Source organism: Furipterus horrens, unplaced genomic scaffold (genome assembly GCF_987537825.1).
Source record: "Furipterus horrens unplaced genomic scaffold, mFurHor1.1.pri manual_scaffold_4, whole genome shotgun sequence".
Taxonomy (NCBI): domain Eukaryota; kingdom Metazoa; phylum Chordata; class Mammalia; order Chiroptera; family Furipteridae; genus Furipterus; species Furipterus horrens.
This window is the reverse complement of record NW_028327174.1, coordinates 50,919,670-50,942,502: the sequence shown is the minus strand read 5'-3', so window position 1 is coordinate 50,942,502 and position 22,833 is coordinate 50,919,670. Positions and strand designations below refer to the sequence as shown.

The 22,833-nt window shown below is 35.5% G+C and overlaps 2 protein-coding genes and 1 non-coding gene across 7 annotated transcripts in view; 2 read left to right on the top strand and 1 right to left on the bottom strand.

The window, feature by feature from the left end:
* LARP4 (La ribonucleoprotein 4) overlaps positions 1–17,784 on the bottom strand; it is a 77,619-nt gene extending 59,835 nt beyond the window's left edge. For 4 of the 5 annotated variants that reach the window (XM_090273148.1, XM_090273147.1, XM_090273145.1 and 1 more), the window contains exons 1-2: positions 17,638–17,784; positions 903–1,050 (exon numbers count right to left, since the gene is read on the bottom strand). In XM_090273148.1, the coding sequence (XP_090129274.1) occupies positions 903–1,050; positions 17,638–17,655 (166 nt within the window). In that variant the 5' untranslated portion in view covers positions 17,656–17,784. Of the gene's footprint in view, positions 1–902; positions 1,051–16,590; positions 16,750–17,637 lie in introns of those variants that run through there. The other variant, XM_090273150.1, reaches the window with a different exon arrangement.
* Positions 14,624–14,727, top strand: LOC150011743 (U6 spliceosomal RNA). Its single transcript, XR_016510902.1, has one exon. It is a non-coding gene; the product is annotated as a U6 spliceosomal RNA (small nuclear RNA).
* Positions 17,785–21,574: 3,790 nt separating the features above from the next.
* Positions 21,575–22,833, top strand: part of FAM186A (family with sequence similarity 186 member A) — a 64,799-nt gene continuing 63,540 nt past the window's right edge. The window contains 1 exon segment of the mRNA XM_090275126.1: positions 21,575–21,772. Within this exon segment, the coding sequence (XP_090131252.1) occupies positions 21,602–21,772 (171 nt within the window). The 5' untranslated portion in view covers positions 21,575–21,601.

Sequence of the window (22,833 nt, the reverse complement as noted above, 5' to 3'; positions counted from 1 at the left end):
TAGAAATTCTTTAAATCCTATCTTTAGGAACTCTGGGCCCTATGTCTTCCGTAACACTATTTCAAGGAATTCTACCAGATGGGAAAATGTCCGCATGGTTTTAAGTAAGAATTCTCTTCCCAAGGAAGTTAAGTTTTGACAATTATGGACAAGCAAAAATGGTTAACAACAGCTTAAACTTATATAGCACTATGTATCAGACAACTTAATGCACTTTATTCACTTAATTCTGCCGAACGCAATTATTATTACTACTTTATTATTACTGTTTAATCTATAGATCAAGGACACAAGCATGACAAAATTAAATCACTTGCCCAAGGTCATTTAGTGGGTAAATAGCATTGCTAATGATGGTAGACAAAACTAATTTATAAATATCATGCCCTGGACAGTGTTGTCCAGTGGTTGGACCATTGTCCCGTAACCAAAGGGTTGCGGGTTCAATTCCTGGCCGGGGCACATGCCTAGGGTGCGGGATCATCCCCTGTCCAGGCATAGGTGTGTGCAACCTGGGGTCCGGACATATATGATCCCTGGTCTGGGTGCGTACGAAGGCAACCAACCAATGCTTCTCTTGCATCAATGTTTTTCTCTCTCTCGCCCCATCTCTCTTTCTAAAAAAGCAAATGAAAATGTCCTTGGGTAAGGATGAAAAAAAAAACCACCTAATTTATAAGTAGCATATTATAAATGGGTTAAAGGTTAGACCAAAGATACAGCTATTATTTGATATTAGTGAGCATTCATACTAGATATGAGTTGTATACAAACCACATGTTAAGCATTTATAAACATATATAATCAAATAATCAAAGGATGTACCCCAAACTTCTATAAACTGATCTGGCTCTACGTTTAACCAATATGTGATCTGTTCTTATGAAGTACTTAGGACTTACCCTCAGGATGAGACCCTGATGTGGCTGCTGTTTCATGCCAAGAGCTTTCAGTTCCATGAGTTACTGGTGTGGCATCAGTGGTTCCAGGTGGAATTTCTTGCCACACTTTGGCATTAGGATTTAAACCAGTTCCTTTAGCTGTTACCTGCTAAATAACCAGAAGATCTACTTGTAAATTTTAAAAGTCAGTGCATTAAAAATACAAATTTAGATAAAAGACTTTTTCCATTACTTAAATGTGAAAAAAAGTAATTTAATAATAAATATTAAATACTTTAAAGTTTTTGTCTTAACTTGATAATATAAATTTTAAGTGGATGAACCAGAAATGTCTGTATATAAAATTTAGCTACCTATACAATAAAAAACATTATCTCTATAAAATACTATTAAAATGGAAAATACTGCTTTACCTCAATCTACTTGAAATGTAGAATTTATTTATTCACAACTCTTTGATATAAGCATGTTTGTGGCTTTTTTTTTGGGTTTTTTTTTTTTTTGACAGAGGCGTTCTGAACTTCAGGAGTGTTTGGCGGATGTTCTCGGGACAGCACTGGGCCTGGCAGGCCTGTGCAGAAGATGGCCCAGAATCAAGTCTCGAGACACTTATTGAGAGGACACAGCCCAGTGGAAGCCAAGATGGTTCTCTGGGGCACTATGGGATGGTCTCTTGAGGCTCCTACAACTGGGGAGGGTAGCAGCTGGAGAACTTGCAGGAGCCACTGAGTCTGAGAAAGTATGTTCCTGTGACAGCTGGATGGACCTGGGGGGTCAGAGGTCACCTCCTTTTACCAGGAAAAGGATTTGAGCATCAGGAGGAAAAAAAATGGAATACCTCCTCTGCAAGGTAGAGCAGATAAAGTCAGCACGTCACTGTGGCTCAAATACGGGGCAGGCAAAGTAGGTTTACAGGTGTGAGTATGCAAACAGTTTATTCTTGTATTATAGTTTATTATGGTAGGAATTATTTTTTAGAGCAAATTTTTGAGTTAGCTGGAGAGATTTTAAAGAGTATATCATTTTTATTGCCATCCAAGATGAGTCAGAGACATTTGAGTCTGATTCTATCATTGGAAATTTTTTCCCACGTCAAAAACAGCAATCTCCTTTACATTAGAATGTATTTTTCCATATTTGTCCTGAATGTGTATATTTTTAATGTCCACAGCATAACTATGTAACAGTATTGCTATCTAAAGTGATCTTTTACATACATCATCTAATAACAGACACACAAAGGTGAAAAGTAGAAGTGGATCACAGTATGGAGGGTGGGGGAGAAGAGTATTAGAAAGATGGAAAGAGAAGGAACTGGGCTTTATCCTTCTCAAATATGTTAGTGACCCTACAAAAAAGTTTACTCCCTTTCCAGAAAGTTACTTTTAACTCTCTTTTCAGCTAGAGGTCCTTCCTCTAGATGGCAAGCACCAGAAGGTGAATTCAAGCTTATGACCTACATATACTTAGAATTCTGATTTCATGAAAAATAACTGGTACACACTGAGCAATTTATCAGGAGGTTGGTATAAATTGTCTACATGGAAGGAGTTCTTACAAGTGACACTTGCTCACGGGGTTAAAAAAAAAAAATCAACCTTTAACAGATCGCCAACACCCAGATATGGCCACCCAAAGTAGGACTCAGCTTCTGGGAAGCCTAACTGTACTTCTTGCAATTATGTCCCATGAAAACCCCCAGGAACCTTTTAATCTAACAAATCACTGTTTTTACTTGAGCTTCTGTGAATTTCCATACTGTGCAACTATTATGACTAACATGACTTATGCGTATGAACTAATAGCACATTGTTTAATTACACTTTTGAACTTACCATAGTTTTTGATGGTTTATCAACTGAAACACAATTTGGGAAAAAGGAGAAGGCTCAGACACATTGTCCTTATCCATGTCAAGGCTCATTTATACGTGTATATTGGTAGCAAGGGCTGGGCCTAAAATGGTGGTGAAAGTGGCAGCATTTTATCCCTGACACTGTTTAGAATTGCCATGTATACACGCGTTCGTTTTAAAATTCTCTATAGACATTACACCCCCTTTCTGCTTCTATCACAGCAGAACCCTCCCACTACTCTCTGCCTTTGGAATTTAGGTACAACTTAATTTCTGACAATAGAAAAAAAACTGTGAGGAGTTTGTTGCCATATAAACAGCATTTAATTTGATATTAAGCACTTTAAAAGAAGAAAATCTATGTACTTACATACTTACCCTTCTCCCTCCCCTTCCTCAATTCTGAGATTATCATTATGTCCCTATCCAAGAATATGGCATATAATAAAGACCACAGCTCTCAGAGAAACTTATCAGCTGTTATTCAGAGTAGTGTGTGGCTTTAGTAAAGCAAAACAGAAACTGTTATTTCAAGATAGTTAATAATCATTATCTAAACATAACGGTTGAGCCCTGACTGATGTCACTCTGTGAGCTGGGTGTCCTGTAGACCAAAAGGTCCAGGGTTCAATTCCCGGCCAGGGCACATGCCTAGGTTGCTGGCCAGGTCCCCATTTGGGGGCGTGCAAGAGACAACCAATTGATGTTTCTCCTTCACATCAATGTTTCTCTCCTTCTCTTTCTCCCTCCTTGCCCCTCACTCTAAACATAAATAAAATCTTTAAAACTAAATAAACATAATGGTTGAGTATCTAGAATTACACTTGAATTCAAAACCCAGCTCTAACATTAACAATTGTGTAATTGTGGGAAGTTTTCTTAATTCATCTGAGTGTCAATTTTCTCAACTGTCAACAGAGGTAAGAATTCCTTATTTTAAGAAGCAAATTATATTAATACTTGAAAAGAAATTAACACTAAGCATAAATACCCCATATCCTTTTTTACAAAACATTTTAGTTTCAAACAGGAGGTAATTAATTCAGCTGTACACTCTCAAAAGTACACTACACAAACACTAATGAATTACATCAAAATAACTGCAAGGCGAAGTTGAAAATTAAACGTAAATTCAAATATCAGAGAAAATTAGCTTGGAAGAAACAGATGCAAATCACCTTCTTTTCTTAAAGCATATTAAGCATTAATATTTTATAATCTATATTTAATATAACAATATCTGCAATCTTTGAGGTTTTGTGACTTGTTTGGGCTAAACCATTTTCATGATTACTTATGTGCTTTATGATTTTACAGTATAAGCCTATTTTCATTCAAACTTCATTTGTGGGAATTTTGAAGACTGTGTTTTACATGTGCTCTTCAGGAGACAATTTGTTTTCTTTCTGCTAGGTCAGCAATTTGCAACCCTTTTCATCTTATGGCACACATAAACTAATTACTAAAATTCTGCAGCACACCAAAATATATATTTACTGCCAATCTGACAAAAAATAGGTATAATTTTGATTTATTCTCACCAGACAGCTATTGTATTGGCTGTTGTCATTTTTTTGACAGTCTAAGGGAAAACAGGTCAATGCCCTTGACTAAATAGTCAGGCATTGCATGTTTTAAAAATTCAGCTATTAACAAAAACCAGGTGAGAGGAAACCTACAACTGTGTATTGAATGAAATAGTAGAGGCATGTATGTAAAAATGGAATTAATGTTAAGCAACTGTAATTACCTTTCTAACATGACAGATGAAAGTCAATAACACTCTTCCTAAAAAAAAAAAAAAAAAAAAGTGTCCTAAGTTTAAAATGGAAGTCTTATGTCACAATACTTCTTGACCTTGGTTTCAGGGCTTTAAAAGCTTTTACAATAACATCAAAACCAATAATAAAAGTGCCAAAGATGGAGCAACACCATCTTTGAAGACACACCATTTCAATAATCATAGCAAAATCTTAGCTTAGAAATGTTAAATCACTATTGCCTCATATGATAATTAGCTCATAATTTTAGAAGCAAGTTATCTTTATAATTGTCACTCTGTAGACATGCAAACAATGTGTACCATACTAAAAGTATCTCATCAAGGATTTCTAGCAATCAGTATTCAGAATCCACTCTGGCTAAATTAAAGATAAAGGTAATGTATTAAAGGATAGTGAAACTATCACTATGTCTCTAAAAGGGCTGAAAAAAACAGATGCAAAGATAACATCACCCAAAATAATGTTGCAGACGTCACTTGATGTCCAGGAAATCACTAACTCTGTCACTACCAAGAACTAAATGACCAAATTCAAATCCATTACAACCATTACTACTGCCACCACCAAAGCCATTTCTCCATTAGGAACTTAACCTTGCAACTATTAACTCCACTTCAAGCTGACCACCTCTACTCCACTCCTGCCTGAAAAATGAACGTTGTGATTAGAACCCCCATTTCCTTATATTGTGTATTTTTAAATAGAAGCCATCTGTGGGTGGGTGGGTGTGACCAGTGGATATGAAGTAACATGCTTGATTCCACCTGGATACATGAGAACATGGGAATTTTGAGTTTTGACTAGTAGGTACACTGTAGACATCTGACTCATAATATGAGCGCTTCTGCAAATTTACAAAGCTACTTGAAAATTGGGAGATCCCAAATATGACAAATGTACACTGTAAGAGTTTAAGGTTAATATTTAGCATACAAAATATGCCATGTACTTAAATTATAAATACCAAAATACCGGGAGGATTATGATTTTTTAAAAAAGCACCTTTTACTAATGCAATGTACTGCTTCATTGAGCATTTAACAATTTATCAAAATAATTACCTAGATGGATTTTCAGCAGCACACTATCCATAAATCTGATTTGTTCCCTACTAATGGTGTCAAGAATAATTAAAGTGTGTAATCTACGGCACAAAAACAAGCAATACTCCTGGGCATATTAATATTTTCACCATCCTACATAACAGTATACACTACTTCTTTTTCAATATGCCCACCAAAAGCCATTAATGTATACAAGAAGACATATACAAGGATGTACTATTGCAACACTGATCCCATGAGTGAAAGACTGAAAACCTAGTCTATCTATAGGCAAATGGTTAAATACAATGTCATATATTTTGTAACATATACTATAAAATTGTAAAGGAAAAAGGCCTATATATACTAATATAAAAAGTGCCCCAAAGTATGTTATTCAATGAAGAAAATCAAGTTGCAAAATAAGTACTTTGTTTTATCATTTATGTTAATGAACATAAAATCACTATACAGATAAATTAGTTATAAAAACAGAAAAGGTCTGGAAGGTTACAACGCCAACCTATTAACAATAGAAACTAAGACATTTGCCAAACAGGGAAAATGTACAAAAAAGACAAGAAAGGATAGTTAATTACAAAGTATCATTTTTACCATTTATACTACTTAATGCCATTTTGACAAGTATAAAAAGAACCTGTTCACTGCTGTAATTCACATAACTTTTCTAAGAGCTGGCACTGTTTATCAAGTCTTAAAAGTATATATATTTTTGGTTTAGAAATTCTGCTTGTGAGAAATTCTACTCAGAAGAGATATGCAAAAACATACAAATACAAGAATGTTACACTAATTTTATAATACTGAAAAATTAGAAACATCTAACTGCTATCATCTGAATGTTTACATACCCCCAAATTCGTATGTTGAAATCCAAATGCTCAATGTGACGGTATTTAGAGGTGTGGCCTTGGGAGGTGATTAAGTTATGAGAGGGGAGGCCTCACGAATGGGACTGATGCTCTTCTGAGAGACCCCACAGAGGTACCTAGCTCCTTCCATCATGTGAGGACAGAGAGAAAAGGCACCATCTATGAACCAGAAAGCCCTCACCAAACACTGCATCTGCTGGCACCATGATCCCAGGCTTTCCAGAAATAAATTTCTTTTGTTTATAAGCCAACCAGAGTGTGATATTGTTACAGCAGCCCAAATGGAGTAAAATACCAGCTACAGAGGATCTGTAAAATAACTGAAGTCCAGCCATTTACAGAACATCCCAGAACATTAAAACCAGATTGTATATAAAACTGGTGACATCTGAGCAAGTTCTGTGGACTGTAGCAATATCAATTTGCCGGTTTTTACATCATACCGTACTATAGTTATGCAAAGTTTCACTACTGGGGGAACTGTGCATTTCTGAGGAAATTTCTTGGGATTTTATAATTGCTTAAAAAATTTTTTTTTTTACTATTATAGAAGACATGTTCACAGAATGTTCACAGAAATGTTCACAGAAACTGGAGGGGAGGATAAGGCAAACTACTATCCTATTATAAAAAGATTTAATTTTGTAAAATAATGCACAAGCATAGAAAAGACTAGAGACTAAAAATTAGTCTTATCACTGGTTATCTCTGAGCAGTGGTGTTTTTATTTTCATTGTTGTGGTTTTCTGTTTTTTCCCCCTAAAATTAACATCAATTACTTTTATGATCAGAAAATATATAATGGAATATTTAGGATCCAAATAAAAGACATACCAACTGGTAAAAATTTTTCTTGGCAAGTGACATAAGACTATTGTCTTCAAATAAGCTTATAGATTCTACCAATTGATAAGAAAAGCACAAACAAGCAAAAAAGACAATTCACAGCAAAAAGTAACCCCCAAAAATCAATAAACATGGAAAAATGTACAAACGGGTCAGTGAAGAAATGCAAAATAAATCAATTATTCCATTTTAACCTGTACCGTCAATTTTTACAAGTGAGAATTCCTGGTACTAACAAGATACAGTAAGTTGGGCAATAGTCATAACACTTTTGGAAAGCAGTTTGCCAATACTGATATTAAAAACTACTCTAGATAACCATGTTTGATTGATCTTTTGACAAAAGTTTAATAAAGAACTTCATCATTTTTTCATATGCCTATGAGGCCTGTGTATGCCCTCCTTGGAGAAGTGTCCGTTCAGGTCCTTGGCCCATTTTTAAACTGGATTGTCTGTCTTCTTGGTGCTGAGTCATAAATTCTTTATATATTTTGGAGATCAAACCCTTGTCTGAGATATCATTGGCAAACATACTTTCCTATAGAGTTGGTTCGCTTTTCACTTTGATGTTTTCTTTTACTGAGTAGAAACTTTTTAGTTTGATGTAGTCCCATTTGTTCACTCTTTCCTTTATTTCCCTTGCCTTAGGAGATCTATCGGTGAAAATATTGCTACACGGGATATCTGAGATTTTATTGCCTATGTGCTCATAGCAGCACTATTTACAATAGCCAAGTGCTGGAAACAGCCTCAGTGCTCATCAGTGAATGAGTGGATCAAAAAACGGTGGTATATTTACACAATGGAGTACTACACAGCAGAAAGAAAGAAGGAAGTCCTACCTTTTGCAACAACATGGATGGAACTGAAGAGTATTATGCTTAGTGAAATAAGCCAGGAGGTAAAAGACAAATACCATATAATCTTACCTAAGATAGGAACCTAATGAACAAAACAAATGAGCAAAACAGAACCAGAGGTCAAGGAACCGGTATAAATAACCCATGGACACGGACAACAGGGTGGGGATTGATTGCAGGAGAGGCGGGAGGTGGGTAGGGCAGGGTAGAGCACTGTGGGAAAACAACAGGACAACTGTAATAGAAAAACAATTTAAAAAGAAAGAAAGAACCTCATCAAAACCCTTATATCTTTCAGAGAACTAGAAGTACTTGAGGTTACAGTTATATAAGACATCTATGAGGTCTGTCCAGAAAGTATCCACCCATGTAATATAACAAGAGACATTTACTGAAGAAGATACAATAAACAAGAAACACTGTACGAAGGACAATGACGCCTCAGTCCCCTTCAAAGTAGGCACCTTGGGACCTTACAGTTCTCCCAATCACCATCAGCTGCCCCGCTGTGTTTTCCTGAATCTCATCAAGTCTGAAATCTCTTTCCCTTTCACAGGTGATTTTAGTTTTGGGTAAGGCCAGAAGTCACAGGGCACCAAATCTGGGCTGTAGGGGGGCTGAGCCACTTGGGTGACTTGATGTTTCGCCAAAAAACTCTGCATGAGATGTGATGCATGAGCAGGTACATTGTCATGATGAAGCTGCCCATCACCAGTTGCCCATAGCTGCAGCCTTCTGAATCATCTGAATAGTTTCTGTGGAGGAATGTTCAAGCTTAACGCAAAATTTGAGGTACATTTCTTGCTCTATTCACTCAGTCATTTTGAATGCAACAGCCACGCAGTACACATGCTCACTCAATGGTGTCTACCATCCCCACTGACTAGTACAGTGAAGTCGTCATTGTGCACACTCCAGTCTACTCTCCATGGCTGCCACGTTACATCGATGCCACACAAACTGTTCTCTTTATATTAACAATGGTTGAACTTTTTCAGGACAGAGCTTATATTTAAGGATGTAAATTGTCCAACTGCCTGCTGAAACTACCTGCCAACATACACATAGTATACAAGCACAAAGATAATCTCAAATCATCATAAAAATATCCAAATTGTCAGTCCATAAAAATGACAGATTAATTACCACCTCTATTTCTAAGCAATATACGTCATCACCAAATAGTCAAAAGAAGTGCTCACTCTTGATCACTTTATGCCAATTCCTATCTGGGGAGATATAAATGAAAGAGAAAAAAAAAAAAGGGAAACATCAAATTTTTGGCAAAATGAAGAGACAGGAGTTTTAAGGTAAAAAAACCAACAGTTAGAAAATAGTTACCATAAATATGGTGAAGCCATCTCTTTGGTCATATACAAAACCCTTTGTTTTACTTACCTATTTACTAACAGAAAACAGAAATGCCATACCACTTAACCCTACAAATGCTGAGAAACAGAAACAAAAGTATATAAACTGATTAAACATATTTGCCTCGTGACAGATCAATCTTTCATGTTTAATTTTTACATCACCATATTGAGAGGACCACTAAATTATAAGTACTTAAACAAAACAAACACTATCATTTTATCCAGCATAAAACTTCAGGATCCCAAACAGAACATGCTTAGGGGTATTTAATGGCAAGTAAAAGTGAAAATTAAACTGGGAATTTTTACCCATTCTGACAGAGCATAATCATTAACATTTATGGAATATTTAATTCATCTTCATACCAACTTCAGCTAAATAGCATTATCATCCACATTTTGCAGGTAAGAAAAAAAGTTACTTTTACCTGAAGGTAAAGTAATCTGCACAAGGCTGCACAGCTAATAAGGCAGAGCCAGGATTTTAACCTAGGCAGTCTGTCAGTATACTACAGTTGCCTTAGAAAAAACTTCAAGACAACTACTTACATATTATTTAAGAAATATTATAAATCTTCTCACTAAGCCAAATAGCCCCTGTCCCCAGTTCTGCCTAGAGTGGCTAATAATCCAGAAGAAACAGATACAGAATAATGCCACCAGATAAGAACTAGGGTCCCCAGGGCAGAAGTCAATTAAGCTCTGCAATAATTTTTATCCTAGTGCTTGAACAGTGACTAATACACAGGAGGCCAACAATAAAATTTGTAGAATGCATCAGTTAATGAATATATACTATGAGTATTTCTTAAACTTTACTGAGCAAAAGAATCAACTATGGATTTTGGCAAAATGCAGATTCTGATTCAATATCCAGTTACCGGGTTAGAAAGTTTATATTTTAACTAGCCCTGAGGTAAGGAAGTCTGCTGCTGTTCAGGTGCTCACACTTTAAATCACAAGATGACTGGACCACCCTCGGTCATTTTCCCCAAGCTCTCCAAGTTGTCGAGAATCAGAATTCATTTACTCTCCACTGTGGAAGAAATCTGAAGTTTATTCATCAATAAAGATATTGGTGCTAGTCCTCTAGTATCAGAGGGAAAGACAAGACATATCCCCAAAGCCCCACTACCTCAGTCATATGGCACCTGACAATTGTTTTAAAAAGACAAAACTAAACAAAACAAAACTAAGGCCTCCCTAGATTAGTGGCTTAATTGAGGGGGGTTATGGATTGAAATGAAAATATAATCAAAACTACAGACTTCTCCTAGAAAATTCCATACAAGATTCATGGATCCCCTTACTAAAGATTAAACATAAAAGATATTTAGCATTTAAGTAATGTAAATAGTCCTCAAAGAACTGAGCCATTTTATACTTGAAATTGGTTATCTGAGAAAGCCAACGGCTAACTATACAACTGAACTAAAAAAAAAAAAAAAACCTCATACTTTATCAATATTAAATTTCAAAATAATATTTTTCAGGAAAGGGTGCCTTTTAATTCCTAGTGTGTATAGTCAAGTCAGCAAACCATTTGTTACTTTCTAATGAAATGACAAAAAATCTAAGATGAGACTTATTTTTCATAAGTGAATATGAAAGCAGCGGCTCACATATAGTGCTTATGTACCAGATTCTAAGTGCTTTACATTAACCGTTAACCCTCTTAACAACCTTGTGGGATAGATATTAATATTATCCTCATATATTAGTATTATTCTCAATTTATAGATAACAGGAAGAGGTTTAAGAATTTACCCAAAGTCATACAATTAGAAAGTGGCTCAGCCTAAGCAGGCAAGAGTCCAAGTTCTTAATCATTCTTTTACACAACCTTGTATATAAATGTACCTTATCATTATTACTCAATCACTGTTCTCCCATTTTTTTTCCTTTCCCCAACTCAAAAGGCTAGAATAACTCTATTTCTCTTACTTTGCTTAACTGTAACTTTTGGTAAATCTTATAAATTTAATTTCCCATAGCTAATTTGACAACAAATATTTTAATAGCAACTTATGTATACTATGTTGCTGTTGATAAGGACAAAAACTGCCAATAAACACAGTGAATCTCTCACCTCTGAAAAATTAAACATTATCATACAAACCAGAACATTGAGAATGAAACGGGGTGAGACATCTGTTCCAGAAAACAGGTGTACACTGACTGTCCAGGGCAAAATGGGAGGGATGGTCTCCCTACCTGTTTTACAGTTTTATAGTATTTAGTGGTGTGAAATACTAGCAAACTATGTGCTACAAAAACCCTGATTACTCCTGACTTTTCTGCCCTGAAACAGAAAATGCTTTTCTCAGTAACATATAAACCAAACTAAACTTAACTCATCTTTGGAATTTGGCTTTATGTCTACAGTTCATACCCTACTCCTAGTAATATTTACCTGAAGTACTCCTCTGTTCCTTGGTTTAGTGCCAGTAATTTATAAATACAGACATTTTCTCAACCAAAGATTGGTTCAAATGGTCTGACAAGGCAACAGACAAGGGAGGAAACATGAGTATGTGAAATTCAAAAGTTTATTTTTCTTGCATTTACTTAACACTTATACATTAGAAAAAACATTTTTCCAAGAGAGCAGATATAACACACCTATTTGCATTTTACCATTTGCATTCCTTTAAATCTTGCATGTAAACGAGTCTGTATTTTAACATACTGAACTCTTCATTCTTGTTTTGTTTTATTTGTTAAATTAAAACCATACTCTTAAACTACAAAAATATTTTAAATAACGCAATTAATTACTGTTTCACTTACCCAAATCAGAGCAAATTATAATAGTAACAAGGCTAGAATAAACTCAAATAGTTACACGTATCTTATATTAGTATTATCTCACAGTAGTTATTATAAGTACCAGGGCTGCTATCATGTAGTTTTGATAAATTTACCAGAAATATTTAATTAATAAAGCACAAATTTCAGCAATTTTGGAAGGCAACTACTTATATACTGAACAATTTACATCACAATATTTACTGTGATGATCAAATGACAGTGTCTATAAAGCCCTTACCTAATTATACTGTATTACAAGGCTTGCTTAATGCATAAACACCACAAACACCACATACACAACCTAATTGTCAGAAGAAATTATTAATCTTAAATTACAGATAGGAACTTGAGGCTCAAAAAGGTCATCGCTTGCCTCAGGTCATACAGCTAATATTTGAACCCAGGATTCAAAAAAACCCTTACAGAAAATCACAGTGCATTAATACAAAATTTGACAATGTTTTCAAGAAGACTGAAAACCTCCCTCAAGAATTTAATTTTAAACAAAACTTCAGCAAAACACAGAATATGGGAACAATAAGTTAAAATGCTTTGACACTATCAGTTACAGTCATTTTTCATTTTCACTTAAGGATATTCAAAGAGGAGGTTAGAAACTTTTTTATGACTTCAAATTGACAGCTGGATTAGTTTCTCAACTTCCTCTACTTTCTATTCCTCTGCAATACAGATTCAGACCCCATTTCCAACCACAGGGTCAAAATCTTTCTTTAAGCCCCTAGGTAGAAGAGCAAAATCAGATTTGAAATGTTCATGTCTAGTATTAAGGATCTCTTCCATTAACTGGGAAGTATTAATAATATGAAGCTGTCATATAGCCCAAACCAACCATAACTGATGCAAAATAGTTGAATACCAATATTTCTAGTTACTGGTTTTTCAGATACTGTACTTTGAAGCACCATGAGGTACTTTTACATCTTTATGTTCACCTCTGGGCATTTTATTCCACTTTTTACACTTTAACAATAATTTTTATTTCCTTTTCAGTCCATTATATCTAAAAATATTTTATTTGAGGTTTTTATTCATTTTTAAATTCTACATCAAGTTGCAATAAATATTCCAAAATGAAATTGTTCAAAAATCACTCAGCTATTTATTTATCTGTAATTCTTGGCAATCACTTCACAATTCATTTAGGCACTGCTAGTCTAAGTCACTTTTTATATCCAGCCAGTGATATCTAATAACTTTTTATAAATAATTATTTAAACTAATGGGGGAAAAACTGAGCACTGTGCATAGGCACACTATTTATGATTACTGTAATATAAAATTAATGAAAATTATCTTGGGGTTTTATGTATAAAAATCAGCTGTTTGTTAACTGAAAAATTATTTGTGAATGGATTAAATAAGGATTTATGGTAAAAAAAGAAAATTATCTAGGCAAATATCCCACTTTTTTCAGACTCTAAGACTAACCTAAAATGTAAAATGTTATCAACTAAAAAAGCAGAAAACTTTGTAATTCAGATGAATGATTTTTTAAGATTATGTAACATCTGGGGACCGGGCGGGGGGTGTGTGTGGGGGAATGGGGTTTGATTAATGTGTACAGTGTTTCAATTTTAAAGATGAAGAGTCCTAGAGCTGGATAGTGGTGATGGCTGCACACCACATAAATGTACCTAACACCACTGAATGATACACTTACAATGGTGAAGATGTTACATTTTATGATATGTGTATTTTACCATAATTAAATGTGTTATGTGAGTTATTAAAGAATCTTAGGCTGCATAAAACTCATTGCTACCTAAATAAGTGGTTTTAAGTATTCATTTCCAGGGAAAAGCTCAAATAGAGACAGAAACCCAATAAAGAAGGAAGGAAGGAAGGAAAGAAGGAAGGAAGGAAACAAATCACCAAACAACTACAGGAGACGTAACAGCTGAAAATATTAGATGGGGGAAAATTATCTAAAATATGAATCAAATGTCAGCAACCATAAAAAACATGAAAAATTTGCAAGCTGTCACCTTGGTGCTCAAAAATTTAAATAACTCCCTAGCAGCCAGAAGGAAGCTGTTTCAAACTTATAACAGATTTTGTTGTTAACAATTTGTTGGGACATATGACAATTTTGTGAATTATCCAAACATTTACCTCTTCCCAGAGAGCCACAGCATGTTCTCCTTCAAAACAGAGGTGAGGGGAAAAAATCAAAACCCACTAAAGTCAGTATAGCCCTTTGTCTGCAAGACCAAGTTTTAAAAAAGGTGACATTTTGTGCTCTCTTTGGCAACACATACACTAAAATTGGAACAATATAGAGATTTGCATAGCCCCTGCACAAGGATGACAGGCAAATTCGTAAAGCTTTCCATATTTTTGAACTAACAAGCAAAATAGAGACAGACTCAGAGAGAGCAGGATGACACCTAAAATGGTGGTGGGGAGATTAGGGGCGGAAGGATTGATCAAAAAGGAAAAAGGACTCACGGACGTGGACAATAGTGTGGTGACTGTAGGGGTGGGAGGTATAATAAAATTAAATTAAAAAAATAAAAATTTTCTAGGATACAAAAAAGTGACATCTTAACAAGTCTGATCATAGTAAGTGTGCATACCACTATTATTATACAATTATTTTATCATTACTATTATCAATTCCACTGATTCCAGTTAAAAATTAATAAGCTAAAGTCTCTTCAGAAAAATGTACTCAAGTAAAAGATTTTGAACACAACTGCAGAAGACTCATAGATCTCAGATCACAAAAGTCCAAATACGATCAACATGCAACGTGGTTAAAGTGGTTCTTAACCTCTCCTGTGCCATGAATTTCTTTAGTAAGTCCAATTAACCTATGGGCCTCTTCTCAGAATAACGTTTTTAAGTACATGAAATATTCAGGATCACAAAATAAACCAATTATATTATATTTACCAAAGTACTTTTAAATTTCTAATTTATCAAAAATGCATTAAATAACAAGATTTTTAAACATATAACAATGAATAATGAGCATAAACAATATTTCAAGATATCTGTACAAATTATAATATGAAAATATTTCCCTGTTGCATCCATTGAAATTTCAAATTTTTTCATTCCTAGATTTTAATTAGAAACTAGGGCAAATAAACAGGCATTTTTCTCCCACCTCAACCAAATTCATAAACTTCCTCAATTCTTTCCAGGGTCCCAGATTAAGAGCCTTTGCTTAGGTGAAAGTGCAAAAATAAGTTTCGAAGCCACAGATTTATATTATGGAAGCCAGACTTCAGACTTTAATCCCTACATTATTCACATCTGAATGACCTTAGACATCAAACTTTTAAGCTTGGTTTCACTTATTTAGAATAATTCCTCTACCATGAGATTATAAGGATCAATATACTAGTTAACAAAATGCCAAATGACCAGTGTGGGTTTTTGTTTGTTTTACTGATTTTATTATTTTAATATCATATATTCCAGCCCCGAGTATTTAGTGACATTGTTCATTTTCAATAAAACTCATTATGAGAAACATTTAAAACCACATACTGATTCATAAAGAAAATGATTAATGGAAACATTATTTTTCTGTTAACAGTTTAGTGAGAGCCATGATTTGGCATTAGAATGACCTGTATCTAAATTTCAATTTCACTACTTTTACTAAGTTACTTAACCTCTCCACCTCAGTTTTCTCATCTGTAAAACACTGCATTGTTGTTTTATAAATGAGAGGATCTAGTTTTAAAAACTCAATAAATGGAACTATTATTAAAGTTCACATTTTACCGAAGCCAAAGGAATCAATTTGGAACTCAAAAGTTTATTTTGGAATTATGTTGATATAAATAAAACTTCATAGTCCTTCTTCTGCCCAGCAAAACACATACACACTTAAATTGGCAGCATTTAATTGACATAACATTCTTAACACAAACTGGCTTTGTTTAAAATCATATAGGAGTTTTTATTGTGCCCAAAGAAAAACGAGTATAAAAATCAGTAAACAGAATGGGTTCAATCATTTTTAAACTTTTCATTTACTTGTAATGTTCCAATGAATGTTTATTATCAATGTTGGACATACTCTAGCTGTGTCAATTTAAAACCCAATATAAAGATCTCATACTTATCAAATACACTGATTAGGTCAAAATTGAGAGCATGTATTTTCTTTACACGAATATTACAAAATAAGATCCCTCCCTTCCCCCGAAAAGACTCGCAATAGACTGGCCGATCCATTATACAACCTGTAAATTCCTTCCCTCATTGAAAAGATTCTTTTTATGGGCATAGTTAACAAGTGCCAAGTTGCGAAGTGGCAGCTTTGCTGGTTTGACGTTTTCACAATGCAAGAACAGTATGATCTGGAATCTACTCAAAGCTTTAGCCAGGCAGTCAGCTGACGCTCACTGCACACAAGAGAAAGACAGAAATAAGAGAAATTAAACCTCGTATTTGTGTAAGGCAGGTATCCACTACCTAAAATTAAAATAGGCCAAAAGTAGTCGTTCCAAATACAAGTAATAAAAGTACTTATATTGTTAAATAACAATACAAAAATAGGGTTTCCCCGGACTTGGTTTCTCTCATTCTTGGAATTTTCCTTGCAAAGGGCTTTTATCTGTTCAAAAAACCAAGCCCTCACCCCGGAGCCACTGCTTGAGTAACTTTTACAAAAGGTCAAAGCGGTGCCTTTCAAGGCTTCTCCTCCGTTCACAGTAACTCACTTTTCCACCCACAGAATGTTCCAGGGACCTACGGACTGGGACCAAACAAAACGTGGTGGGGGTTGCTAAAAATAGGCTTTCAACTTTCTTTTCAAACACACATGCAGAATTTCAACTCCCTCCCTCCGCAGTCCCACATGTTGCTTGCCTCCCTCCCAGAGGGCCCAGCGAGACCTCGCTTCAACCCCTAGAACGCACCCACCTGATCACCCTGTTCTCTGCAGACTCCACCCCCCGCACTCCCCCCAACCCCCACCCGCGCCAGTTTGCCTCCTTTAGGAGATCCATATGGGACACTTTCCCCTTCCTGTGATCCTCACGCCACACGGGACAAGTCTCACTTCTCCACCTTCAACGCTCCCCTCCTCCGGTTCTCACCTCCCACAGCTCCCTAAACTGGGAGAGCGCAGAAGTGGAGCCGCGGGCCTGCACGGCCCAGGTGCTGTGTCAGCCTATCTGCCGGTGCCGCGGCGTGTACGGCCTGGAAAGTCACATGGCGGTGGGACCTGCCAGTGCCTCAACACTCCTGCTCTTTAGGGGCAGGACAAGATTACCGAGCCCACTCACCTCCACGAAGAGCAACATATCTTCCCCTGGTTGGCCCAATCGTTCTCGCCGCTGCTACTCCAACTGGCTTACAGGCCGGAGCCCCACACACTAGGATAAGGACACTCTTCTGTCCCCTCCACCCGGCAGTGGACCCGGCTCCTCCCCCGTCGTCAGGACCCGCCCAGTCCCACCTCCCTTGAAACAGGAACTGTTTCCGGTTCAAAAAATCAATTGCTTCCGGGAAAGAGAAAACCCTTGGCGCGTTCAGCTTTTGCACCACCTTTTCCAGCAGCAGCACTGTGGAATATATTATCTTCTGTCCTTGGGGGAGGAGAGAAGCGATCAGAGAAGACACTATTCTGTGCTACGAGGGTGTGTAAAAATCTTACTGCGTTTCATCCATTGCCAAACGGATAGCTACCACAGTCATAATTTCGCAGGTTTCATAGCTCAAAGTCTGGATCTGGTAAAAAGCCGACCTTATGTGAAGTGTCCTGGTTTTTTTCTTTTCTTTCTTGTGTGTGTGTGTGTGTGCGCGCTCGCTTGCGCGAAATGTTGTGAAAGAATGCCTAACGCTGCCGAGAAGGTGGTGGGTCACAAAAAAAGTAGGGAAGAAAAAAATGTTAAAGGAGCCGTAATAGCAAATATATTAATAACTGCTGCATTACATGCTTACTATGTGTTTGGGACTATTCTAAGTATTTTATGTGAATTCATCTTAAAACCATCGTGTGCAATAAATACTGCTATTCCCATTTTACAGTTAAAGAAGCCCTCTAGGAAGACACTCCTCTAAAGAACTTTGCCCGTGTTAGCTTGAATCGGGTACCCCCATCTCCGCCTCATATACTGCTATTTTATAATAGTCTGGATAACCTCATGATGTTCTGTGATTAATTTAAATGGAATATAATAAAAAAAATTTTCTTTAGAGTTTAAAGTTAAAGTGAGTTTATTAGTGAAGCAGTAAGACAGAAGGCTACTCCACAGGCAGAGCAGCTGAAAATATTTTATTTTAAATAATCTATTTATTTATTTGTTTATTTATTTATTTGTAAAGAGAGGGGAAAAGAGAAAGAGAGGGAAAGAAACATCACTGTGTGGTTGCCTTTCACTCGCGCCCCCAAATGGGAACTTGACGTGCAACCTAGTCATGTGCCCTGACTGGGAATTGAACCAGCGACACTTAGCTCGCAGGCCAACCCTCAATCCACTGAGCCACAGCAGCCAGGGCCCTAAAATTTTTTTTTTGAATTATCTTTATAATTTTCATTAGATGATCCAAATTCCTTATTATCTTTAACAATATCTCCCTCATCAGTCCCATCTCAATAACCTAGTTCAGGTACTCATTTTTTAAAAATAATCATGTCTTGATTTTTGTCAGTGGATATTTTCCACTCTATTTATTATAAAATCTTCCTAAAGTGAAGGTTTCATTTTCACCTAACTGCTGTTACTTGCTTTCAAGACCCTTTTGATCCCATGTAATTTCCCTTATTTTACCTCAAACGAATCTCCTTACTTTTTCACTTAGATACCAAATTAATTCCCCCATCAAATTGCTGATATTTGTGTCCTGTACTCTTCCTAATCTGACCTCTAGTAAACTCAACATTACTTCATCTCAATTAAAACAATCTCATCACTTTTCCCCTGAAATACAAGTTCAGCGCTCACCTCCAAAGCCATGGCTCAAAGTGTCTTCCATATATGGAAAGCCTTTGTGAATCAGCCTTCTCTCTCCATAAGGTTTTCCCAAACACTGTGCTCTACGCAGATCTCTTCTTTATGTCCCCTGTTAGCACTTGAATATTATATTCTATCTTAAGATTTTTTCATCTTTTGTTGTTTAGTTTCTTCACAGGTACCCTGTCATATTCTTCACAGTCTAGGATAATAATGGTAGTCACATAGTAGTGTCAACAAATTCTTGTCAAATTGAAAGGGATAGAAGAGAGTTTTAAATTTGCTTTAAAAAGTCTTCATTTCCAGTTGCTGATGAATTCCATGCTGCATAAAAAATGTGAGACTGCACACAATAATGCTAAATTAGTTTAGTTGACAAGCATGCCAGCTGCTTTGTGAATGCCTATTGGAGTAAGCAATGTAAATAAATCAAGAGAAATAAAAGTAATTAATATTATTACCAACAAAATACTTAATTGATAATGACAAGAAATGCTAGATAATGATGAATATTTTAATCAAACTTCACATTTATAAAAATAAGTAATTTTCTTTAATTTTGATCCTTTCAGAAAACATGAACTAAATTGAATAAGTACATTTAATTGTGATTTACAGAAAAGGAAGGAGTAATATTTTATGATTAAGGGCAGGGTGGGCAATCTAACAATAAAAGGAAGTATTCTGGGGCTTAGAAAAGTTTACATAAAGGAAGGAACCTGAAACAAAATCAATATCCAAATTTAGATGATTTCTGTAGAGAAATTGAGAGAGAATATACCAAATGTTAGAAAAAGAAAACTAAGTGTAGCATCTGGTTTTGAGTTCACCAACTGGTAGCTAGAGACAAATAATACTTACACTTCAATGAGATTAGTAATAGAAACTTTACAAAATGATTTGGGAAAACAGAGGAGAAAGTAACTTAGACAACAGGATCTTAAAGAAAGATATCTAATTTGCTCTCTGTATATGGATATTTTTAAAAGGCAATTTATGATCCTCTGTCTCCCTTTCTCTGAAGGATTGTTTAACTTTACAAGTTTACAACAAAGACCCAACATAGAGCTAGATTTACAATAAGTTTACAGTAAGGACTCAACATAGAAAGTTCCTGTAGAGAAATTAAGTTATACATCTACAACCTGAATAAAATCTAAACCTATAACATTACATTATATAGTTTATGAATGCATACACCTGTAGTAAAACAATATAAACATAGACTAGACATAAATACATCAAATTCATTATAGTCATTGCCTCTAACAAGGGATAGAGGGGAAGGAAGGAGTGTGGGGAGAACGGCAAAGGGGACTTCAACTTTATTTCTAATGCTCTCTTTTTAAAAATATCTGAAGCAGATATGACAAAATGTTATTTGTTCATTTTAAGTGATAGGTACACGGCAATATATCACTTCGTACTTTTTCATATTTTTTAAATTAAAAAATAAAAAAGTTACACAGCCAACAAAACCACCCTGTCCTTTAATTTCTCCAGCCCCTAAATTCTTTCACATCCTCTGCAATCAAAGGAGCTGCCCAAAGTACTCCTCTTTCGGTTAGAAAATATCCTCTAGCATTCCCTTCAATTTCTGAAGCCAGCTATGGAACTTCAAAGCGTTCTTCAGTCAGGTACCTTAACACGTTAAGCACCATCTCAGTTACTGGTGACTGACACTATACTAAATGGAAAGGAAGACAAAACAGGCTGGGCGCTTAACATGTTAAAAAACAAGTAACTAGGCAGTGCAAAGAGTGTGATCATTATTCAAATAATATCTTCTAAGTTACTACATGTCTAGGAAAATTTGAGGGGCAGCAGAGGAAGTTTTAACACAATTAATTATTCCATTCCAGGCATAAAAAATCTTAAGCAAAATTTCAAGAATACAGAAGAACCAGGAGTTATATTTGATACACTGGATCTTGAATTCTAACACCTAGATTGTAGGCTCATTTAAGCAGGGCAATATCTTCTATTATATCGTTTCTGTTATCTATTACTATTTTCTACCCACCCTCCCCCCTTCACCCTTCTACCATCACAGAATATAGAATGCCTGGTTCTCTGCATATAATAAGCAGTTTTTAAATGTTTGAGTCAATGATAATGTCACAATGGGTCTATTATGACATCACCAATACCAGAACACCATGGTTAGCAAAAAATTAGTGGCAAGGTAAACCACAACCTTGTAGACAGGTTTATTAGCATTTGCCTATATTTGGGGGGTGGGGGGAAGAAGAAATAAAAGAAAGTCCCTCAACTTTTCAAAATATTTATCAAAATGAAAAATGAGATAGACAATGAATCTGAATCAGAAGATGAAGTTACAAATTACACCATCTTGTCCAGAAAAGACCTTGAGAGTCCAGAGGCCCCTAGACTTGAGATCCCTGTCTCACTACAGCAAGTCATCTCTAAGATTGAGCAAGCACAGCTCTTTCGAGCCAGACAGGTAGGTAGTACATGAGAACTTTACAGGCTACAACTTTTTTTTTAACTTTCCATGACCAGGTACTTTTCTTTTTAGAACTCACTTCTAAATGTATGATATTTGACTGTGTTTGAGATAACTGATTTAAAATGACAATCTCACCTGACTGTAGATGAACAAAGCTCCAATTTTAATCTCTTTCACTTTCACATCAGAATTAAGGCTTTAAACAAATAAATCACATGTGCTGAATAATTGAGATACAAAGACATTATAGCTAATTCTGATATCTGATTTTTAGGCAATATTTTTCTTTTTTGCTTAACTGAGAGTTTATCAAATAGCTATTAGCAAAAGAAATAGATTGCTTTGAATTCTAGTTCCTTTTATTTCCCTTGAACACTTCATGGAGAAGGATTTATTGGCCAAGAGAAATGTAAGTACAGTGAACAAAGAACTTAAATAATATATCAAATGGACCCCGAACAATTAGAGCTATACTACATTCTATTCTCTCATGCAACACAACAGATTGAGTCAGATTAACAGAAATTAATTCAAAGGATGTTCTTTCCTAGGTCTAAAAAATGCTCAATGTTACACTTTCTCATTCTCCACATAGACTTACTCCTGCTCCAGCTCTTCACAATTAGCAACAATAACTGTTTGCTTTTAACAGTTTTATTGAGGTATATTTTATACAATAAATTGTGTATCTTCAAATTATATAAGTTTTGGTATACATAAACACCCAGTGAAACCTTCATCACAACATGAATTACCCATCACTCCCAAAAGTCTCTTCATGCTCCTTTACAATCCCTACCACACATCCCTCCTTGTCTCTGGATCCCAGTCCCTAGCCAGCCACCAATATTCTGTTACTATAAAGTATTTTGCATTTTAAAACAATTTTATATAAGTGAAATCATACGGTATTTATGATACTTTCTTCTGTCTTATTTCACTTAGCTTAATTATTTTGACATTCATCCACATTGCATATATAAATATCAATAGTTCATCCTTTTTATTGATGAATATTTATGCATGTGATGGGCACTTAGATTGTTTTGGATTTG